The sequence below is a fragment of the Xenopus laevis genome, chromosome 1S, assembly GCF_017654675.1.
Source record: "Xenopus laevis strain J_2021 chromosome 1S, Xenopus_laevis_v10.1, whole genome shotgun sequence".
Taxonomy (NCBI): domain Eukaryota; kingdom Metazoa; phylum Chordata; class Amphibia; order Anura; family Pipidae; genus Xenopus; species Xenopus laevis.
Genome location: NC_054372.1, coordinates 200,650,098 through 200,669,877, shown reverse-complemented (window position 1 = coordinate 200,669,877; position 19,780 = coordinate 200,650,098). Strand labels below are relative to the sequence as shown.

General features: G+C 40.2%; 1 protein-coding gene across 2 annotated transcripts; it reads left to right on the top strand.

The window, feature by feature from the left end:
- Window positions 1-6,403: 6,403 nt before the first annotated feature.
- Window positions 6,404-17,464, top strand: LOC121399560 (tetra-peptide repeat homeobox protein 1-like). Of its 2 annotated transcripts, XM_041580714.1 has the most exons (3): window positions 6,404-6,588; window positions 15,724-16,308; window positions 17,035-17,464. In XM_041580714.1, exons 1-3 carry the CDS (start codon window positions 6,510-6,512, stop codon window positions 17,091-17,093), a joined length of 723 nt encoding a protein of 240 aa, XP_041436648.1. In that variant the 5' UTR covers window positions 6,404-6,509; the 3' UTR covers window positions 17,094-17,464. The 2 variants fall into 2 exon arrangements, 1 of the variants encoding a protein (XP_041436648.1); XR_005965134.1 differs by lacking the exons at window positions 6,404-6,588; window positions 17,035-17,464 and adding an exon at window positions 9,121-9,467 and having other exon boundaries at window positions 15,724-15,861.
- The last annotated feature ends 2,316 nt before the right edge of the window (window positions 17,465-19,780 follow it).

Genomic DNA, 19,780 nt, shown 5'->3' with positions numbered 1-19,780 from the left:
CCCCTTTAAGTATCATTTTGACAAATATGCAAAGTAGACCTGGAATTAGAAGTTTAGAAAAATAATAATTCATATAAATCTTCGAAATGAGCAGGATAAATAAACGTCAGCTACAATATTAAATTCTCTCTGCTGAACTAAAAAAAATAATTAATAAAATGATCTGACATGAAACGTGAACATAAGGTAAATATTATACAGAAATACCATCTCTATCCCACACTTTTACCCATGAATCTATGTATTAGTCGACTTTTCCTTCCTAAATTGAAATAAAAGACCCAATTCTTTGTAAAATTGTTTCTAATTTTTCGTGTCCCAGTTCTATATCTAATCACCTCTTGTAAGTATATATATATATAGAGAATAAAGTACCCCCTCTTGTAAATTATAAGGATATTATACGTTAACGAGGAGTTATATGACCATTTATAAGTACGAGGCCAAAGTACAGGTCATGGAACTCCGAGGTAACTTCTAATATCCTCATATTTTACAACTGGGGGTACTTTATTTATTATAATACACAAATTTCAGTGAGTCATGTGACAGAAATGACATCAGAACTCACCATTTATAACTGATGACATCAGAACTCACCGTTTATAACTGATGACATCAGAACTCACTGTTTATAAGGATATAATTTACAAAAAGGAAGAAACTTTTTCTTCAATCCAGTGCTGAAATAGTGATTTACAGGCCGAGGCCATAACCACAACAAGGTAATTCTCCTTTTCCTTTGACAAATTCGCGGCTCTCTTCAGTCATTTTAAATTAGAATGGTACAGGTATGAGATCCGTTATTCGGAAACCCATTATACAGAAAGCTTTGTATTACAGAATGGCCGTCTCCCATAGACTCCATTTTACCAAAATTTTAAATTAATTTCCTTTTTCTGTGTAATAATAAAACAGTCGCTTGTACTTGATCCCAACTAAGATATAATTAATCCTTATTGGAGGCAAAACCAGCCTATTGGCTTTATTTCATGTTTATATGATTTTCTAGCACAGGTATTGGATCTGTTGTCCGGACACCCGTTATCCAGAAAGCTCAGAATACCGGAATAGCCGTCTCCCATAGGCTCCATTTTATCCAAATAATCTGAATTTATAAAAAGGATTTCCTTTTTCTGTGTAATAATAAATCAGTATCTTGTACTTGATCCCAACTAAGATATAATTAATCCTTATTGGAGGCAAAACCAGCCTATTGGGTTTATTTCATGTTTATATGATTTTCTAGTAGACTTAAGGTATGAAGATCCAAATTACAGAAAGGCCATCTCCCAAATTATGGAAAGATCCATTATCTGGAAAACCCCAGGTCCAGAGCATTCTGGATAACACGTCCTGTACCTGTAACTAAGATCACAAATTGTGCAAATAGAATTAATATTATTTTTGGTGAAGACAGATAAAAATATTTTCAACCACATCAACAGAACTTCGGGGCACATCCCCAAATAATGAAGGATATCAATGTTTTGTTGCTTATACTTTGGACAAAAAGAAATTGATTTTACACTTACAACTTTTTCATAGAGTTTCAAGATACAGGACTCAATTCTTGATCTCTCCAATTTTCAGAAAATGTACGACTATTATAATATCGCAATGTAGAAAATACATTTTTGGGACAGATATCCATATTCAAAAACACACATTCCCCTGAGTCAATGAGTCAAGTTCTTATGCGCAAATATATTAATGAATGAAGTAGTGGAGGTCTCATTAGCCCCCTGGCACAAGCCTAGGCTGTATTAATCTATGGCTTACAGTGTGCCCTTGTACCACAAACGGATCAGGACACAATCAACCTCATTGCACCCCCACCTAATGGTTTTCTAAATGAATAGTGAGCACAACTTTCCCTTGTTTGTTATTGAGTACACTTGCTTATGTGAGAGTGTCCCTGGAAGCCCATATATCCACCAATCAGCATCTCAAAGCACATGAACCATATTATAGAGCTTATATAAAGAGCTCATGTTACAGAAAGAGGTGGAGAGATACATTTTAGTGACTGCAACTAATTCTTATGCATTTTATTTTTATATTACTTTAGTCCATGTCTGTGTGTGTGTTTCTTTACTTATATAGCTTTAATTAAATCAGAATGAATTAAGCATACTATTAAGCATATTTGCTTTTCCAGATTCTTCTATATACGAAATTATTTTAATGGAGTCCCAATCTGCATCTTTTTGGGATTTAGTCTTTGCATATGAAGCAATCAGCTCCCCATTTTCTATTTTTGCCTTCTGGGTTGTTGCTTTACACCACTTTTAAAAGTTTTTTCTCTTTATTCCTGTTAACTTCCTTATATGTGAGTTAAGCTGCATAGGATGGAACCTTACAGGGAACTCACAAAGCTGTTTGTCTTTAAGGGGGGTTGTAGAACGACACACAGGTTAGTAGGAGAAGAGCTGGGAAGAAAGGGGGCATTTCCAGTAAAAAAGATGCAGCTCTATGATATATATATATATATATATATATATATATATATATATATATATATATATATATATATATATATATATATATAGATATATATATATATATATATATCATGTTCCTAACTTCAGCAGGTAGAACTTTGGTTTGTCATCTTCACCCTAGAGAGAATCCTCGTCTTGATCCTTTCCCTGTCAGGGTCTCTGTAACCAGACCCCTCCTCATATTCAGTGGAACAACTTGTGAGCATTGGTGGGGGATGGGGTGCAGGGGCAAGTTACAGGGCGTCCGTGCTGGAACCAAATTTAATGACAGGAAAAGGAAAGATCTATAGGCGGCTCAGCCCTGTCACATTCAGAATTGTTCTGCAAAAGGGAAATTACTCTTGCGTGTTATAGAATTAAATGTATAAGCCCCCAAATAGTCAGTACTGGTGCTATTAAGGGAAATTTAATTAAGTAGTAAAATAGTAGTTGACAGAGATAAAAAAAAAAACTCATAATGTTTAAATTTCTGCCTTGAATGTATGAATCTGTTTCTGTCTCCCTAAATATTTACTGTTATCACACCGATTACATTGGAGTTTACCAGTAGGGCAGGATTAGGGCCCCCGGTCCCATTTTTATTCAGTTTATTACATTATTGTAAAGTGCTGTGTAACTTTGTGGCGCTTTATAAATAAATGATGATCTTAGTGATGTCCACCATCCCTTATAATCTACTGGTCTCTATGAAGAGTTAGAAAATTAAATTAAAAACCTTTCTCATGTCTTTCCTAAGCAGAAGAACATCAGCCTCTTTCTTTCTCCTGACAACTTCCTTGACTACTTGCTGGTCAGACTGGTGGGAAACTGACCAGCAGGTGGCGCTGTTGTAACACAATTCATTCATATTAACAGTACATGTATCCCTTAATATCTTGGAATAAAAAGAAAATAAATAATGAATGTAAATGACAAAAGTGCTTAGACTAGCCCCCTCATCAGTTTTACATTCACTTATTTTAAAGGTTTACTTATCCTTTAATGAGAAATAGGCATAGTTTTAACTAACCAGGTAGGGCCATTATTTAAAACAAGGAAGAAAAGTGCCTTGTCCTTGATCCAAATAATGTATATGATGGGACCTTTAGTATTTCAGGCAATATATTCCAGTGCTCTCTATGGAGCAGACTGCAGAGGTATCAATAAATACCTTTCCATCTACATCAGAAGGATCTTGGAGGAACAAACGGCAAAGAAGTACAACTAGCAAATTGTTAGTGAGCAGAATTAGTGATGGTTACTACAATCTTCCGGATTTCTCCTCATTTTGCCCAACAGAACGTCTACCTCCTCCTTCCAAAGGAAATAATGGGATTTTGAGGTCGGAGCTGGAGACCAAATATCACTGCTGCTTTGATTAAAGAGGAACTTTGGGCAACATAAGGGACCAACAGTGAAAGTTGTGTGGAGTCAAGTCAGGATGAAACAAACCTTTTGCAGTCGGTACTTTGCAAATAGGGAAAGTTACTTATAGAGAGGCCCCAAACTTATATTTATAGAAAGGTCTCATTCTTATCATTATAGAGAGGCCCATACTTATATTAATAAACCCTTATACAGTCACAGGGTGGCCACTGTTGCATTTATCTGGCTGGCATAGTCTTCATGACGTTGCTGCCCATATTATTGTGAATGGGGTACAAGACACAAGGGTGCTCTAAATGTTGCACCTAGTCCTGGCCAGTCATTAAGTACAGGGTTTCCTTTGTGTATTGCACCCATGTACAGTAGTTGTTGCAAGAACCAAGAGAAACTTGTGCAATGAGGGTGTGACTCAGGCCCGGACTGGCAATCTGTGGGTTGTGGCAAATGCCAGAGGGGCTGCTATAAGGTCCCATAGAAAGTCAGTATTTAGTGGGCTGGTGGGGGCTGTTTGGGCCTCTGTGGGGGCTGATTGGACCTCTGTGTACCTGAAATGCCAGGGCCTATTTTAATTCTCAGTCCGGATCTGGTGTGACTACTAGGGTTGCCACCCATTCACTTTCAACTAAAGAGTTCAGTTTTTCTTAGGGCTATTTGGGTCACAACTATCTGTTCAGGTTTTAGCCTTGTGAAACCCAAACAATAATCTGGTCAAAAACCACCTCTGATGTCTAACCACTGCCCACACAATGCACACACATGCCCCCAAATGTTATAACCCCACCCCATATGTTACTGCTCCGCCCCTGATGTCATCATCCCGCCCTATTGCTTGGTTGTTTTAGTTGGCAGCCCTAGTGACCACAAAATTCACATAGACAAATACAAGTGGTCCTCACCAATTATCAATATATTAAGGATATTAAGACATTTTATGCATTGACATTGAAAGCAAGTTGCCGGTAAAACATAGCAAAACTTTTTTCCTTTAGTTTATACCATAGCGGTGGCTCCATGTTGTAGCTCCCAGCCTTTCCATCTACACTCAGGTGATCTTAATGGTGGCCAATGAAAAGAGCAACCCTTTGGGAGTTTTAACCTTGAAAGCAAACAAGTTGAAGCTAAAACTTGAAAATTGTATAATCAAATAGTAGAATTCATTATGAATCAGGTTTAAGTCAGTGTGGAACTAGGTGAGTGCGTGTAGGAATGGCCAGACCAGGGGTGAGTGAATGTAAGACTGACCAGACTAAGGGTAAGTGAGTGTAAGACTGACCATACCAGGGGTAAGTGAGTGTAAGACTGACCAGACTAGGGGTGAGTGAGTGTAAGACTGACCAGACTAGGGGTGAGTGAGTGTAAGACTGACCAGACTAGGGGTGAGTGAGTGTAGGACTGACCAGACTAGGGGTGAGTGAGTGTAGGACTGACCAGACTAGGGGTGAGTGAGTGTAGGACTGACCAGACTAGGGGTGAGTGAGTGTAGGACTGACCAGACTAGGGGTGAGTGAGTGTAGGACTGACCAGACTAGGGGTGAGTGAGTGTAAGACTGACCAGACTAGGGGTGAGTGAGTGTAGGACTGACCAGACTAGGGGTGAGTGAGTGTAGGACTGACCAGACTAGGGGTGAGTGAGTGTAGGACTGACCAGACTAGGGGTGAGTGAGTGTAGGACTGACCAGACCAGGGGTAAGTGAGTGTAAGACTGACCAGACTAGGGGTGAGTGAGTGTAGGACTGACCAGACTAGGGGTGAGTGAGTGTAAGACTGACCAGACTAGGGGTGAGTGAGTGTAAGACTGACCAGACTAGGGGTGAGTGAGTGTAGGACTGACCAGACTAGGGGTGAGTGAGTGTAAGACTGACCAGACTAGGGGTGAGTGAGTGTAGGACTGACCAGACTAGGGGTGAGTGAGTGTAGGACTGACCAGACTAGGGGTGAGTGAGTGTAGGACTGACCAGACTAGGGGTGAGTGAGTGTAAGACTGACCAGACTAGGGGTGAGTGAGTGTAAGACTGACCAGACTAGGGGTGAGTGAGTGTAGGACTGACCAGACTAGGGGTGAGTGAGTGTAGGACTGACCAGACTAGGGGTGAGTGAGTGTAGGACTGACCAGACTAGGGGTGAGTGAGTGTAGGACTGACTGACCAGACTAGGGGTGAGTGAGTGTAAGACTGACCAGACTAGGGGTGAGTGAGTGTAGGACTGACCAGACAAGAAGTGAGCAAGTGTAAGATTGGCCAGACTAGGGGTAAATTTCCCATGTGCCAATCCCCATTGCTCTGGGCCAGATGATGAAAATTTGCACGAATAAAGGGAAGGGCACAAGGGTGACGAACGGCAGTGGGCCTAGGGGCGCCCCCAATTTAAATCCGGCCTTGCATGCAGCCCAACGTAGGAGAATGCACATTTTATTCCAAGAAGCCCCAGAAATGGACCTGTGTGTATTAATGTCCAGCAATGCCAGTGCTAGATAGAACTTTAATTTGTGCAAAGAGAAGGAACATTATCAGTAGAACACAATGTGGCTGATACACAGGAAAACCACACAAAGCTGTGAGTAATGGCCACTTCCGTGGAGATAGAGCCAGTGGGCAACGTGTATCTAAAGAGACAGTTTGTTACAGAGATCAGAGCTGAGATATGGACGGACCTGATACTCCCAGGATAGTCGAGATTCCACCCTGTGACATGATCCCTCTTACCCCTTCCAGACAGTCAGGTAAATACGTTTTCAGGGGTCTTTAATGTGTTTGTATGAATCTTACAGAATCCAAACAGCTGAAACATTTCTCTGCTAGGTTATTGCCAAATATCTTCTTGATGACTGATGTCTCCTGGGTTATTGCAATTATTACGTCTGTAGCTATAACTGCTGCGAAAATTCGCCTGCGTCAAAATTTGAGTTTTGCAAATTTTTCGCGAAGCGAAATGGGACAAATTCGCCCATCAGTACTCCTGGGTTATTTCCAGTTTTATTACTATATATCTGCTGGGTTACCTGTGTCCTTTGTGGGTAGTTAATAATTGTTACTATTAAATCTGCTGGGTTATTGCCTCTGTTATCTAATGTATCTGGCACAGTATTGTTATTCTCAGTTGAATGGGAATTGCAGTTGATATGGACGCGCTACTCACAATAAGCCCAGCACATGCCTTGTGTTCTTCTGATTCTATCCTACACCTTTTGTTTTGGGTTGATCCATCCATGGCTTTGGCCAGATTTAAATACATGGCACCTGGTAGACATCTAGTGCCCGTGTTATTAATACAATGGGGCAAATTCTCTAATGGTGAATTTTCACCAGTGACCGCCTCGCCACACTCGACCAGGCACAAATTCGTTACCACATTTTCACTAGCATTACAGCAGCAGAACGAGCATTTCATAGCAAATTTTCACTATTGTTCATTTCTCCTCAACAAAACTTCGCTTGCACTCTTACGTATGGACATCTTTATTAGTAGTGTTGCTGCAAATGCTTTTTTTTAAAACAAATGTCTAATGAACATTAATAAAGACAGAAGAGATCCTTTTAATGTCCTAGACATGAGCCCACCCTTATATAAATGTGGCATGCCCCTCAAATTTAATGCGTTTTCGACATATAGGATATGATGTCACTGACATAAGATTGAGGAAGATGTAGTTTCATTTTATCAGTCGCCTGGTCTGAGGTGGAGACGTAAACTCTGGTAAAACAGGTAACGTTCAGTAAGATTCGCACTTTAGTGAATTTGCAGAGTAACGACCATTCGACAGAGTGGAAAGTCGTCTGGCGATAGAGAGCGAAGGAACGCTAGCAACAGTCTCATCACTAGCGACTTGTCCTCTACACCTGTTAGTGAATTGGCGATGTCCCTACGGATGTGATTTCTGGCAAATTTTCGATAGCGACTGTCCCAGGCGACAGTAGACAGAGAGGGAAAGAAGGGAGAGTTGGAGAATGAGAAGTGGTCAAGAGACTTTAGGGTTGAACCATTCTGCAAGTACTGGGAGAGACTGGGAGTTCTGGGAGACTGCTGATGAGGGTGAACAAGTCATGGTTGGGGGGAGCAAAATCCTGTGCAAACTGACAGATTGGGTCTAGGAAGAACAGTTTTCAACTGGAATTCAAACCTTGCCATTATCTGTACTGATGTCTGGGGGGAAACAAGAGAGACCCGCCCCCACCCCACACCTGACCCTAACCCTCCCTCCACCCGAACCCATCGGATTTCCTTCTTCCATCAATAGAAACGTGCCTCCCCGCCCCTCCCCGCCCCTCCAATGATGTCACAAAAGGGGAGGGGTGAGCAGGCAGGCGACTATAAAAAAGAAAGCCGGAAGTCAGAAGCTGGCAGGGTAAGGTGGCTGTTGGGGAGCTCTACCCGGACCTGTCCACCACCTGCAAAAGAAATTGAGAGGTCGGCCCAGACCTGCCCGACCCGTGGCTCCCGTGGGTATCAGGCCGGCCCGCACATCACTAATATAAAGATACTGTATGTCTAATCTGCATTCATGCTTTCACTGATACAAATACCTGTGATCTTGTACATTTCCATCCAGATATAGAAGTTATTTGTGTGGTCACAAGAGTCTCACCCCAGTCCAACCGCACACACTCACATCCCAGCAGGGGAAAGACACAAGAGAAACCACTTGGTGATTCATTTGTACAAAAAGGAATTGGAAATGTTTCAGTTGTTTCCTCTTCACTTATCAATAAAAAATAAATGACAAATCTTGCTCAGATCTGCTTTTGGGGTAGTGCACTTTACCCTTAATGTCATGGGCAGAGGGTGTTTTTTGTGTTTGGGGAGGCTACTTAAACTCTTACTTACCCAGACACTTTGAGCATAGCTCTCTCTTATACACAGGACATGTCATAGAAGAAAGAGCCATTCCTGAGCTGGCAGTTAGGTCCCTGAGAGTGAATGCCCTAGAATATAATATGTGTGGAAGTTAGGTGAGTGACAACTTCAAGCTGTTTTAGTTTTTATGATGAGCCTCTGCTAGTAGCCAGTAATAGTAATGAGCCAATTTCTAGCACATGTAGGGACCTGTAGGGTTAATTCCCTACAGAGCCACATGTCTGAAAATCCCCTGTTGGCTGAGCTATGGGGTTTTCCAGGGGCTGGACCAGGGGCCAGAGCTCTTGTGCTAGTGCAGCATGGCAGATACCGGAGGATACCACAAGGTGTCGCTGCTGCACCACTTTACTATAAAAGGGAGAGCCATGTGCTCAGGCAGTCATTATTCATTAAGATTTGGTCTTACTGCTGACTGTTATTTCACTGAGGAGAAAGTGAATCTAAACCGGCAAAATGTAGGCTAAAGTGAAGTTCGATAGGCATGCCAAGGGTGAGGTAGGATCCTCCAATGCCTGGAAGCTCAACCATGCAGATTTCGAGTTTGGAAATGCTGGTTTGTGTGCTCACACTATGGAGAGTGTTGAGAGTTGTAGTTCAGCAATGGAAATCTTACGGGCTCGCGCTATAGACAGTGCTGGGAGCTATGTCTGGCGATAACACAAGCTGTATATATTCATGGAATGGATTCATCGCTGTGGATGCTGCTCCAGCTCTGGGTGAGCCTACCAGTCTGAGGGAATCCCCAGGGTGAGTGATGCCAGGGGAGGGTAAAAAAAAGAGAGCCATGCAAACATCTTGAATAACGAGCTGGCACCATTCCAGAACACCAAAAAAGTTGATCAAGGTAGTAGAATCCAGGAGTCCAAAAATGTTTTATGAAGTAATACAATACAATAGCACAGCCTATGATTAAGTGTCCAGTGGGGACACGAAACGCGTCAGACTTTTATTTTTGATACAATGTATAAAAATAGGGGTGTGGAAGCACTCTAAAGGCTAAGTAATAGTATATTTAAGTATAAAGGAAGTGCTAGTTTTAATGCACATTCCCTGGGCCCCTGTCTCAAAAGTAAGTTTACAAAACAGGGGTTTTTAGTTACAAAGTTATGATCATAAAGTTGAAAAGCCACCATACCACGTCAAGGTAAACCCCACATGGCGGTCCCTAACTTGTTTGCCTTTCGGCCATAGTATAAAAAGTCTTACTGCATAGTAGCATTCAGTGTAATCAGTGTCTGTTGAACCTTGGTTTCAGTGAAAAGGATCTATCCTCCCCCGCCAGTATGCGGCTTTTAAGGGAGAGGCATACTGGCGTCCTTTATACTTAAATATACTATTACTTAGCCTTTAGAGTGCTTCCACACCCCTATTTTTATACATTGTATTGTTGCCAGAAGCTGTGGCTGAGCTTCATGTGGTTTTTAATAGCACTCCATACCCCCCCTTAAACTAATGGGGCCCTATACTTTTAAAAATGGGCGTTGGTTGGACAATGCCTCTCCCTTAAAAGCCGCACACTGGCGGGGGAGGGTAGATCCTTCTCACTGAAACCAAGGTTCAACAGACACTGATTACACTGAATGCTACTATGCAGTAAGACTTTTTATACTATGGCCGAAAGGCAAACAAGTTAGGGACCGCCATGTGGGGTTTACCTTGACGTGGTATGGTGGCTTTTCAACTTTATGATCATAACTTTGTAACTAAAAACCCCTGTTTTGTAAACTTACTTTTGAGACAGGGGCCCAGGGAATGTGCATTAAAACTAGCACTTCCATTATACTTAAATATACTATTACTTAGCCTTTAGAGTGCTTCCACACCCCTATTTTTATACATTTTATTTTTGATACATGATGTAAATAAAGATTTTTGTATTACTTCATAAAAAATGTTGGACTCCTGGATTTGACTAACTTAATCAGCTTTTTTGGTGTTCCGGAATGGTGCCAACTCTTTATTCAAGATGTTTGTATGTAGCTCCCCTTTGCTGAGGGTTTGAGGCATGAGCACCCCTCTCGACCCATTATGGAAAGTGGTAAGCTTGTCCTTCTACTTAAAATGTCCATGCTTGTTATGGGTTTCATAGTATAGAAAAAGAGAGGATTCGCGAAACCGCAAAGAATTCGCAAAACAGTGCAGGGGAATTTTCTCCAGCGAATTTTCGCTGACGTTTCACGAATTTATTCACCGGCAGCGAATCGCGCAAATTCGACCATCACTACTCATTGGGGATAAGGGACTGAGACTCTGATTCTTCCAATGGAGTAGTGTGGGACTGGAATTACCAGGATGGGACTGGCGCAGGAGTCCCAGGGTAGTGCGTTATGCTATGTAAATGCATAATTGTAATGTGATCGTGCTACTTACCCTTTAAATCTGCATTTATCTTGTATAAAGTTATTTGTTACACCGTACTTATGGGGCCACCGCAGGTGTATTCCCGGATCCCATTAGGTGGAGGCACTGCCAGAGAGGAGTTTTCCCAGTACGTTTCACTTAGCAAAGGAGCCAAAAAGGGGTTACACACATTATTCAACAAAAATCACTGGATACACTGGCACCACAAGCAGCAGCTGCTGACTGAAGAAACGCAAAACACAGGCACATAACAACAATAATAATAATAATGATAATAATAATGATAATAATAATGATAATAATAATAATAAAAATAATAATAATAATAATAATACCAATAATAATAATACCAATAATAATAAAATAATGTTAATAATAATAAAAACAATAACAACACTAAGGGGCCGATTCACTAAGCTCGAGTGAAGGATTCGAATGAAAAAAAATACTTCGAATTTCGAAGTATTTTTTGGGTACTTCGACCATCAAATGGGCTACTTCGACCTTCGACCTTCGACTTCGATTCGAACGAAAAATCGTTCGACTATTCGACCATTCGATAGTCGAAGTACTTTCCCTTTAAAAAAAAATTCGACCCCCTACTTCGGCAGATAAAACCTACCGAAGTCAATGTTAGCCTATGGGGAAGGTCCCCATAGGCTTGCTAAACTTTTTTTGATCGAAGGATTTTCCTTCGATCGTTGGATTAAAATCCTTCGAATCGTTCGGTTCGAAGGATTTAATCGTCCGATCGAACGAAAAATCCTTCGATCGATCAAACGAATGTTTAGCGCTAAATCCTTCGACTTCGATATTCGAAGTCGAAGGATTTCAATTCGAGGGTCGAATTTCGAAGTATTTTTTACTTCGAAATTCGACCCTTAGTGAATCTGCCCCTAATAATACCAATAATAATAATAAAATAATGATAATAATAATAAAAATAATAGCAACAATAATAATACCAATAATAATAAAATAATGATAATAATAATAATAAAAACAACAATAATAATACCAATAATAATAATAAAATTATGTTAATAATAATAAAATAATAACAACAATAATGTTAATAATAATAAAAATTATAACAACAGTAATAATACCAATAATAATAATAATAATAATAATAATACAAAAATGATAATAATAAGAATAATAATAATAACCATCATCATCATAATAATACTAATAATAAGCAGTGAAAGGCGGGGGACATTATACACAAGACATTGTTTAATACACAGGGGAATATACACAATAAGTAGTTCCCTGTAATGAATTTATTGCACATAGTTGCACCATTTTTGCTTCAGTTAAAACATGCGCCTGCAGATAAACAACAACAGAGATATTTACATTTTCCCTTATTCTGCTCTCTTATATGTTTGGTGCCTCCTCATCGTCTATATTTCTGCTCTAGTGGGAATGAAACATCCAGGATCCTTGTCCTGCTGCAAATAACTTGGGAACAGGAACTACTTGTGCTTTTTCCCTTCACAGTGTAAAGTGTTAATAGGGGATTGGTTAGTCTCCAGGAAGTGTCTCATTTCTTCCTCTAAGTCCAACCAATCCTCTTGTGGCAGGACCGGGACTTACAACTTGAAGGGAAAAACAATCAGTGAAGCTTCTTCTTGTTCTTTTAGGGGCAGATTCACTAAGGGTCGAATTTCGAAGTAAAAAATACTTCGAAATTCGACCCTCGAATTGAAATCCTTCGACTTCGAATATCGAAGTCGAAGGATTTAGTGCTAAACGTTCGTTCGATCGATCGAAGTATTTTTCGTTCGATCGAACGATTAAATCCTTCGAATCGAACGATTTGAAGGATTTTAATCCAAGAATCGAAGGAAAATCCTTCGATCAAAAAAAGTTTAGCAAGCCTATGTGGACCTTCCCCATAGGCTAACATTGACTTCGGTAGGTTTTATCTGCCGAACTAGGGGGTCGAAGTTTTTTTTTAAAGGGAAAGTACTTCGACTATCGAATGGTCGAATAGTCGAACGATTTTTCGTTCGAAACGTTCGAATCGAAGTCGAAGGTTGTAGTCGAAGGTCGAAGTAGCCCATTCGATGGTCGAAGTACCCAAAAAATACTTCGAAATTCGAAGTATTTTTCATTCGATTCCTTCACTCGAGCTTAGTGAATCTGCCCCTAATTATTGTCAGTTAGACTTGGACTTATCCTCCTCCAGCCTTAATGGAAATCCACTCACACTTAGGGGCAGATTTAAATATGGTCGAATATCGAGGGTTAATTAACCCTCGATATTCGACTGCCGAAGGCAAATCCTTCGACTTTGAATATCGAAGTCGAAGGATTTTCTGCAATTAGTACGATTGAACGAAAAATCCGAACAATTCGAACCATTTGAAGGATTTTAATCGATCGAACGATTTTTCTACGACCAAAAAAACCTTAGAAAGCCTATGGGGACCTTACCCATAGCCTAACTTTGAGGTTCGGTAGGTTTTAGGTGGTGAAGTAGGGGGTCGACGTTTTTTTTTTAAAGAGACAGTACTTCGACTATCGAATGGTTGAATATTCGAACGATTTTTAGTTTGAATCATTCGATTCGAAGTCGAAGTCGTAGTCAAAGTAGCCAATTCGATGTTCGAAGTAGCCAAAAAAAACATTCAAAGTTTTTTTTATTCTATTCCTTCACTCGAGCAAAGTAAATGTGCCCCTTAATGTACATCAGCTCAGACCCATAGCTACAACTTTATCACATTTATCCCTTCCACTAAATTCACCAGCAGCCTCTCGACTCATGTCCTCTCATCCCTAATAACCAACATGGACACCACTCAACTGATATCTCTCTCCTTCCACTAAATCTATAGAAACCCCAGTGACACATCCCACGATTCACTCTGTGTAACACAATGTAACAATATCCACTTATACCCTTAATGGGACTGCACTAGGCAAATCCATAATGGAGACGGAGCTTGGAGTCCTTGTAGATAATAAACTTGTCTGTAGCAAGTAATGCCAGTCAGCAGCATCAAGGGCAAATAAGGTCTTGACTTGTATTAAATGGGGCAGAGAGTCACGGGAGGAGGGGGTCCCACTGTATAGAGCACTGGTAAGGCCCCATCTAGAATATGCCCTACAGTTTTGGTCTCCATCACTCAAACAGGACATTATTGTATTAGAGAGGGGACAGAGAAGGGCAACTAAGCTGGTAAAGGGAAAATCTTAGCTATGAGGAAAGACTGGCCAAATTGGGGATGTTCACTCTGGAGAAGAGGCGCTTAAGGGGGGATATGATAACTATGTATAAATATATAAGGGGATATGATCACTATATATAAATATATAAGGGGATATGATCACTATATATAAATATATAAGGGGATATGATCACTATATATAAATATATAAGGGGATATGATCACTATATATAAATATATAAGGGGGATATGATCACTATATATAAATATATAAGGGAATATGATCACTATATATAAATATATAAGGGGATATGATCACTATATATAAATATATAAGGGGATATGATCACTATATATAAATATATAAGGGAATATGATCACTATATATAAATATATAAGGGGATATGATCACTATATATAAATATATAAGGGGGATATGATCACTATATATAAATATATAAGGGAATATGATCACTATATATAAATATATAAGGGGATATGATCACTATATATAAATATATAAGGGGGATATGATCACTATATATAAATATATAAGGAGGATATGATCACTATATATAAATATATAAGGGGATATGATCACTATATATAAATATATAAGGGGGATATGATCACTATATATAAATATATAAGGGGGATATGATCACTATATATAAATATATAAGGGGATATGATCACTATATATAAATATATAAGGGATATGATCACTATATATAAATATATAAGGGGGATATGATCACTATATATAAATATATAAGGGGGATATGATCACTATATATAAATATATAAGGGGGATATGATCACTATATATAAATATATAAGGGGGATATGATCACTATATATAAATATATAAGGGGGGCAGTAATGAAATAGAGAAAGTACAAAGAAGAGCCACTAAGCTGATAAAGGGAATGGAAGAGAATTCACTAGGATCCTTATACATAACTATCATGTCCCTATACATCCCATCTCTAATTTATTACCAAGTAACAATCCTTGCAAAAAAAGAGTTAATCATGAACCCTCAGGCGCTCCATTTCTTCAGAGAAACAACCCCAAAATATCAGAATTTATTGTAATTTCTATGAAAAGTCATTCTGTGCATTTTTTCAAAACGGAACCAAACTGAACTCAAATGTACATGAATACAGACCCTAATTTTCACATAAAAACCGCAAATTTGTTTTATGGTTTAAGTAAAAAGAGGCAGAAACTTTGGGATGAGGCAGTTTAGGAACCTCATTTCTAAGCAGATCTTTTACTGTTATGGGACAGACTAACACTTACATTTGGGCTGTTGCGCCCACCTGTGTAACAAGTTCTACTCAGTCTTGTACTTGTGGGACCTACAGGTCATAACTGATTTAAAGTGGGATAATTTGTGGGTAGGAGCTTACTTTCTGCAAAATACATCATTGCCTGTTTTGTCTCTTCTCTGTCTTCAGAACCATCTCTGGTACCATCTGCTGTACTATCTCCAGTACCATGTCTAGTACCATCTCCAGGACCATCTCCAGTACCATTTCCAGTACCATCTCCAGGACCATCTCCAGTACCATTTCCAGTACCATCTCCAGTACCATCTCCAGTACTATCTACAGGACCATCTCCAGTACCATCTCCAGTACCATCTCCAGTACCATCTCCAGTACCATCTCCAGTACTATCTGTAGGACCATCTCCAGTACCATCTCCAGTACTATCTGTAGGACCATCTCCAGTACCATCTCCAGTACTATCTGTAGAACCATCTCCAGTACCATCTCCAGTACTATCTCTGGTACCATCTCCAGTACCATCTCCAATACTATCACCAGTACCATCTCCAGTACCATCTCCAGTACCATCTCCAATACCATCTCCAGTACCATCTCCAATACTATCACCAGTACCATCTCCAGTACCATCTCCAATACTATCACCAGTACCATCTCCAGTACCATGGACCAAGAAGACTGCCTGCATTGTTTTTGGTCTGACAGTCACTCTCCTCATTTTCTTTATTGTGTTGGTGCGACTGAGACTGAACTGTAAGAGTCATTTATCTATTATCTATACTGTCTGTGCAGGAATTAGAATGCACAGTATGTAATGGTGAAATGAAGAAAATTAATAAGGGGCTATTCTAAGCACTTTTGCAATGTACATTTATTTATTTTTAATTTCAACATATTAAAGGATAGATGTACTGTTAATATGAATTAACAGGACTGCGTATCTTAACAGTGCTATATAAATAAATGATGATGATATGAATTCATTTTGTTACAGCGCCACCTGCTGGTCAGTTTCCCACCAGTCTGACCAGCAAGTAGTCAAGGAAGTTGTCAGGAGAAAGAAAGAGGCTGCTCTGATGTTTTCCTGCTTAGGAATAAAATTAGAAACCTAAACAAAATGTTTCCTAATTCATGTCAGTGGCACCAGTTGGGAGCAGCCATTGGAAGAGCCCCATTCTCACAAGGTTCTGCTTGCTGGGTCTGTAACAGCAGCACATTAGTCCATTAAACCAATGCACACCCCTTATTTATATTTTTATATCTATCCAAGGAAGTACTAGGGTTCTGTACCATCTGGATCCATGTTCCAAATGAGGCAGGGACCTTGTTTTTGTACTATGCCCTCCTTAGGAAACAGGGGAACCCCATTCAAATGACTCAAGAGTAGTCCCAAATGAGTTATCAGGGTATCCCAGATTATTAGTAATATGAATAGAGAAAAGAAGCTTTTTCCTTTAATATTAAACTTGTCTCTTTCAGATCATTACGGACTCAAAAAAGGAAGTCCCTGCAGAGAAATATTGCGCCACAAACCCTAAAGCAGAACCTCCTATGGGGCCAAGGGGAAGCAAAGGGGACATTGTTGTTTCTAAAAAGGCCGTAAATTTGAGGGGAAAAGACTCTGAACTGAGAAATACAGTAATTATTCCTCAAACAGCCAAAAGCTGGGAACCCCAATAACAACCCAACCCCAGAACCAGTATCTCTGGGTGAGAAACAGACTTTGTGGCACATTAAAGGAAATATTTTAATATGAACTGGAAAATCCCGAGAAGTGGAATAAATAATAAATGATTTGCAGAAATGCAAATTGTTTCTGACTGAATGTGAACAAAAACTAAGAGTTGCTGTAAAACTGTCAAAATTTTTCATTTGTTGTAACATTTTTCCAGGGAATAAAAAGAAATCTGAGAAGAGATTCTGTAGCAAAATCATCAGTAACAGGACACTGTAAGTAATCAGGGGTGTAACTACAGAGGAAGCAGACCCTGCAGCTGCAGGAGGGCCCACGCGGTATAGGGGCCCCATGAGGCCATAATTAATGACCAATTTCAACATATATTGGTAAAAAAAAGATATGTTGGGGGCCCTAAAATTAATTTGATGGGGGGCCCAGTAACATCTAGTTACACTACTGTAAGTAAGAATATTTATTCCTTATAATAACCAAAGGGGCCAGATAACGCATACAGGGTTGGACCGGGGCCCACTGGGGCTGATGTTTCAGGGCACCCTCATGGCCCCTGCCACAACCCTAATTTAGCCCAATCTTGCACGTGTGCACATATTGTGTTTTTCCCGTGACCAGAGGCAGGAAGATGATTTGCTGTGAAGGGGGAGGGTCTGGGTTGGTGGGGCCCATGATAGCCAGGGCCCACTGATTTTTTTCCAGGTGTCCCACTGGTAGGGTAACTTTCCCATCTCTTATATTACTTGGCCTTTCAACTTTCTCCCATAAACCATAGGAAGAGAAGACAAACCAAATCCTCTTCATTTCCATATTAGTCAAATTGACCAATAACAAGAGGACTTTCCAATCCATGTCAAACAAAGGCTGTCAACAACATAACCCTTTGCCTTGCCTATTTGACTATTAGAGATTGCCCACTTACATGAAAAGTATAGGAAGAACCAAACACTTACATCAATATATCTATCAGTCCATCACATTGTCATGTATCAATCTATACCCAGCAACCTTCAAAAATAAACCTTCTCTTACATTACTTGGCCTTTCAACCTTCCCCCATAAACCATAGGAAAATTAAACCTACCAAGTCCTCTTTATTTCCATATTAGTCAAATTGACGCATCAGAAGAGGACTTTCCAATCCATGTCAAACAAAGGCTGTTAACAACATTGCCCTTTGTCTATTAGATAATGACCAATTACTTGAAAAAGTATAGGAAGAACCAAGCACTTCCCTCACTAGAGCTATCAACCTATCACATTGTCATGTGTCAATTTATACCCAGGAACCTTCAACTTTCCCATCTCTTACATAAACCCCCATAAACCATGGGGAGAGAAAACCACCAAGTTCTCTTCATTTCCAGGATACTCAGCCACTGAGATACAATTGTAACTAATGAAAGTTTCTGACAGTTGATTAAATAAGAGGCTTTTGACAGAGAGGACAGAATACTCAGCCCCTGCACTGAGATACAATTGTAACTAATAAGAAAAACAAGTCTCTTGGGGGAACTGAGATTCACAGCTTAAAGGGCAAACTAACCAAACTAACTAAACTTCCCCTTCTTCCATTCGCATCCAAATTACTAGAATGGCTTGTTTACAAACGCCTGATCCAGCATCTCACTCACAACTCCCTCCTCGACCCCTTGCAATCTGGCTTCCGCCCATCACACTCGACTGAAACTGCACTCACCAAAGTAACCAATGATCTTCTACTGGCAAAGTCTAAAGGTCATTATTCCATTCTAATCCTTCTAGATCTCTCTGCAGCCTTTGACACAGTTGACCACACACTATATTCTATACTCAGCAGGGCAGCCATCAGGGGGGGACAGGGGGGAGAGTTGTAGGGGGCCCCGAGAGTAAGGGGGACCCCAGCCATGCCACACTTACTTGATTAGCTGGGCCCCCCATCTTTCTGAGAGCTGCTGACTTCGGGAAGGCTTGGACGTTTAAGGGGCCCTGGCCACCAATTTTCTTATAATGTGGGGGGGGGGGCCTGGCCACCAATTTATTTTCTCATGTGGGGTCTTAGCCACCATTATTTTTTAATGGGAGAGCCCTGGCCACAAATGTTTTTTTTATGGGGGGCCCTGACCACCAATATCTTTTTATTTTTTTTATAACATGTGGGAACCCTAGCCACCAATATTCTTTTTCTTTATTTTACTGTGTGGTGGAGGGCGGATCTGTGTGGTGGGGCTTGTGGTTGGCGCAGCCCAAGGAGCCCGGAAATGTGACACTGCTCTTTCATGGTTTACATCGTATCTGTCTGACCGTTCCTTTAAAGTTTCCTTCTCTAACTCTACTTCTACTACTTTCCCACTCTCTGTTGGAGTTCCTCAAGGCTCTGTTCTAGGCCCCCTGCTGTTCTCGCTCTATACAACTTCACTAGGAAAACACATTCAGTCATTTGGACTTCAGTATCACCTTTATGCTGATGACACCCAACTCTACTTGTCTACTCCTGATCTTTCTAATTCTGTCCTTTCCCAAGTCACTGACTGTCTCTCTGCTGTCTCCTCCTGG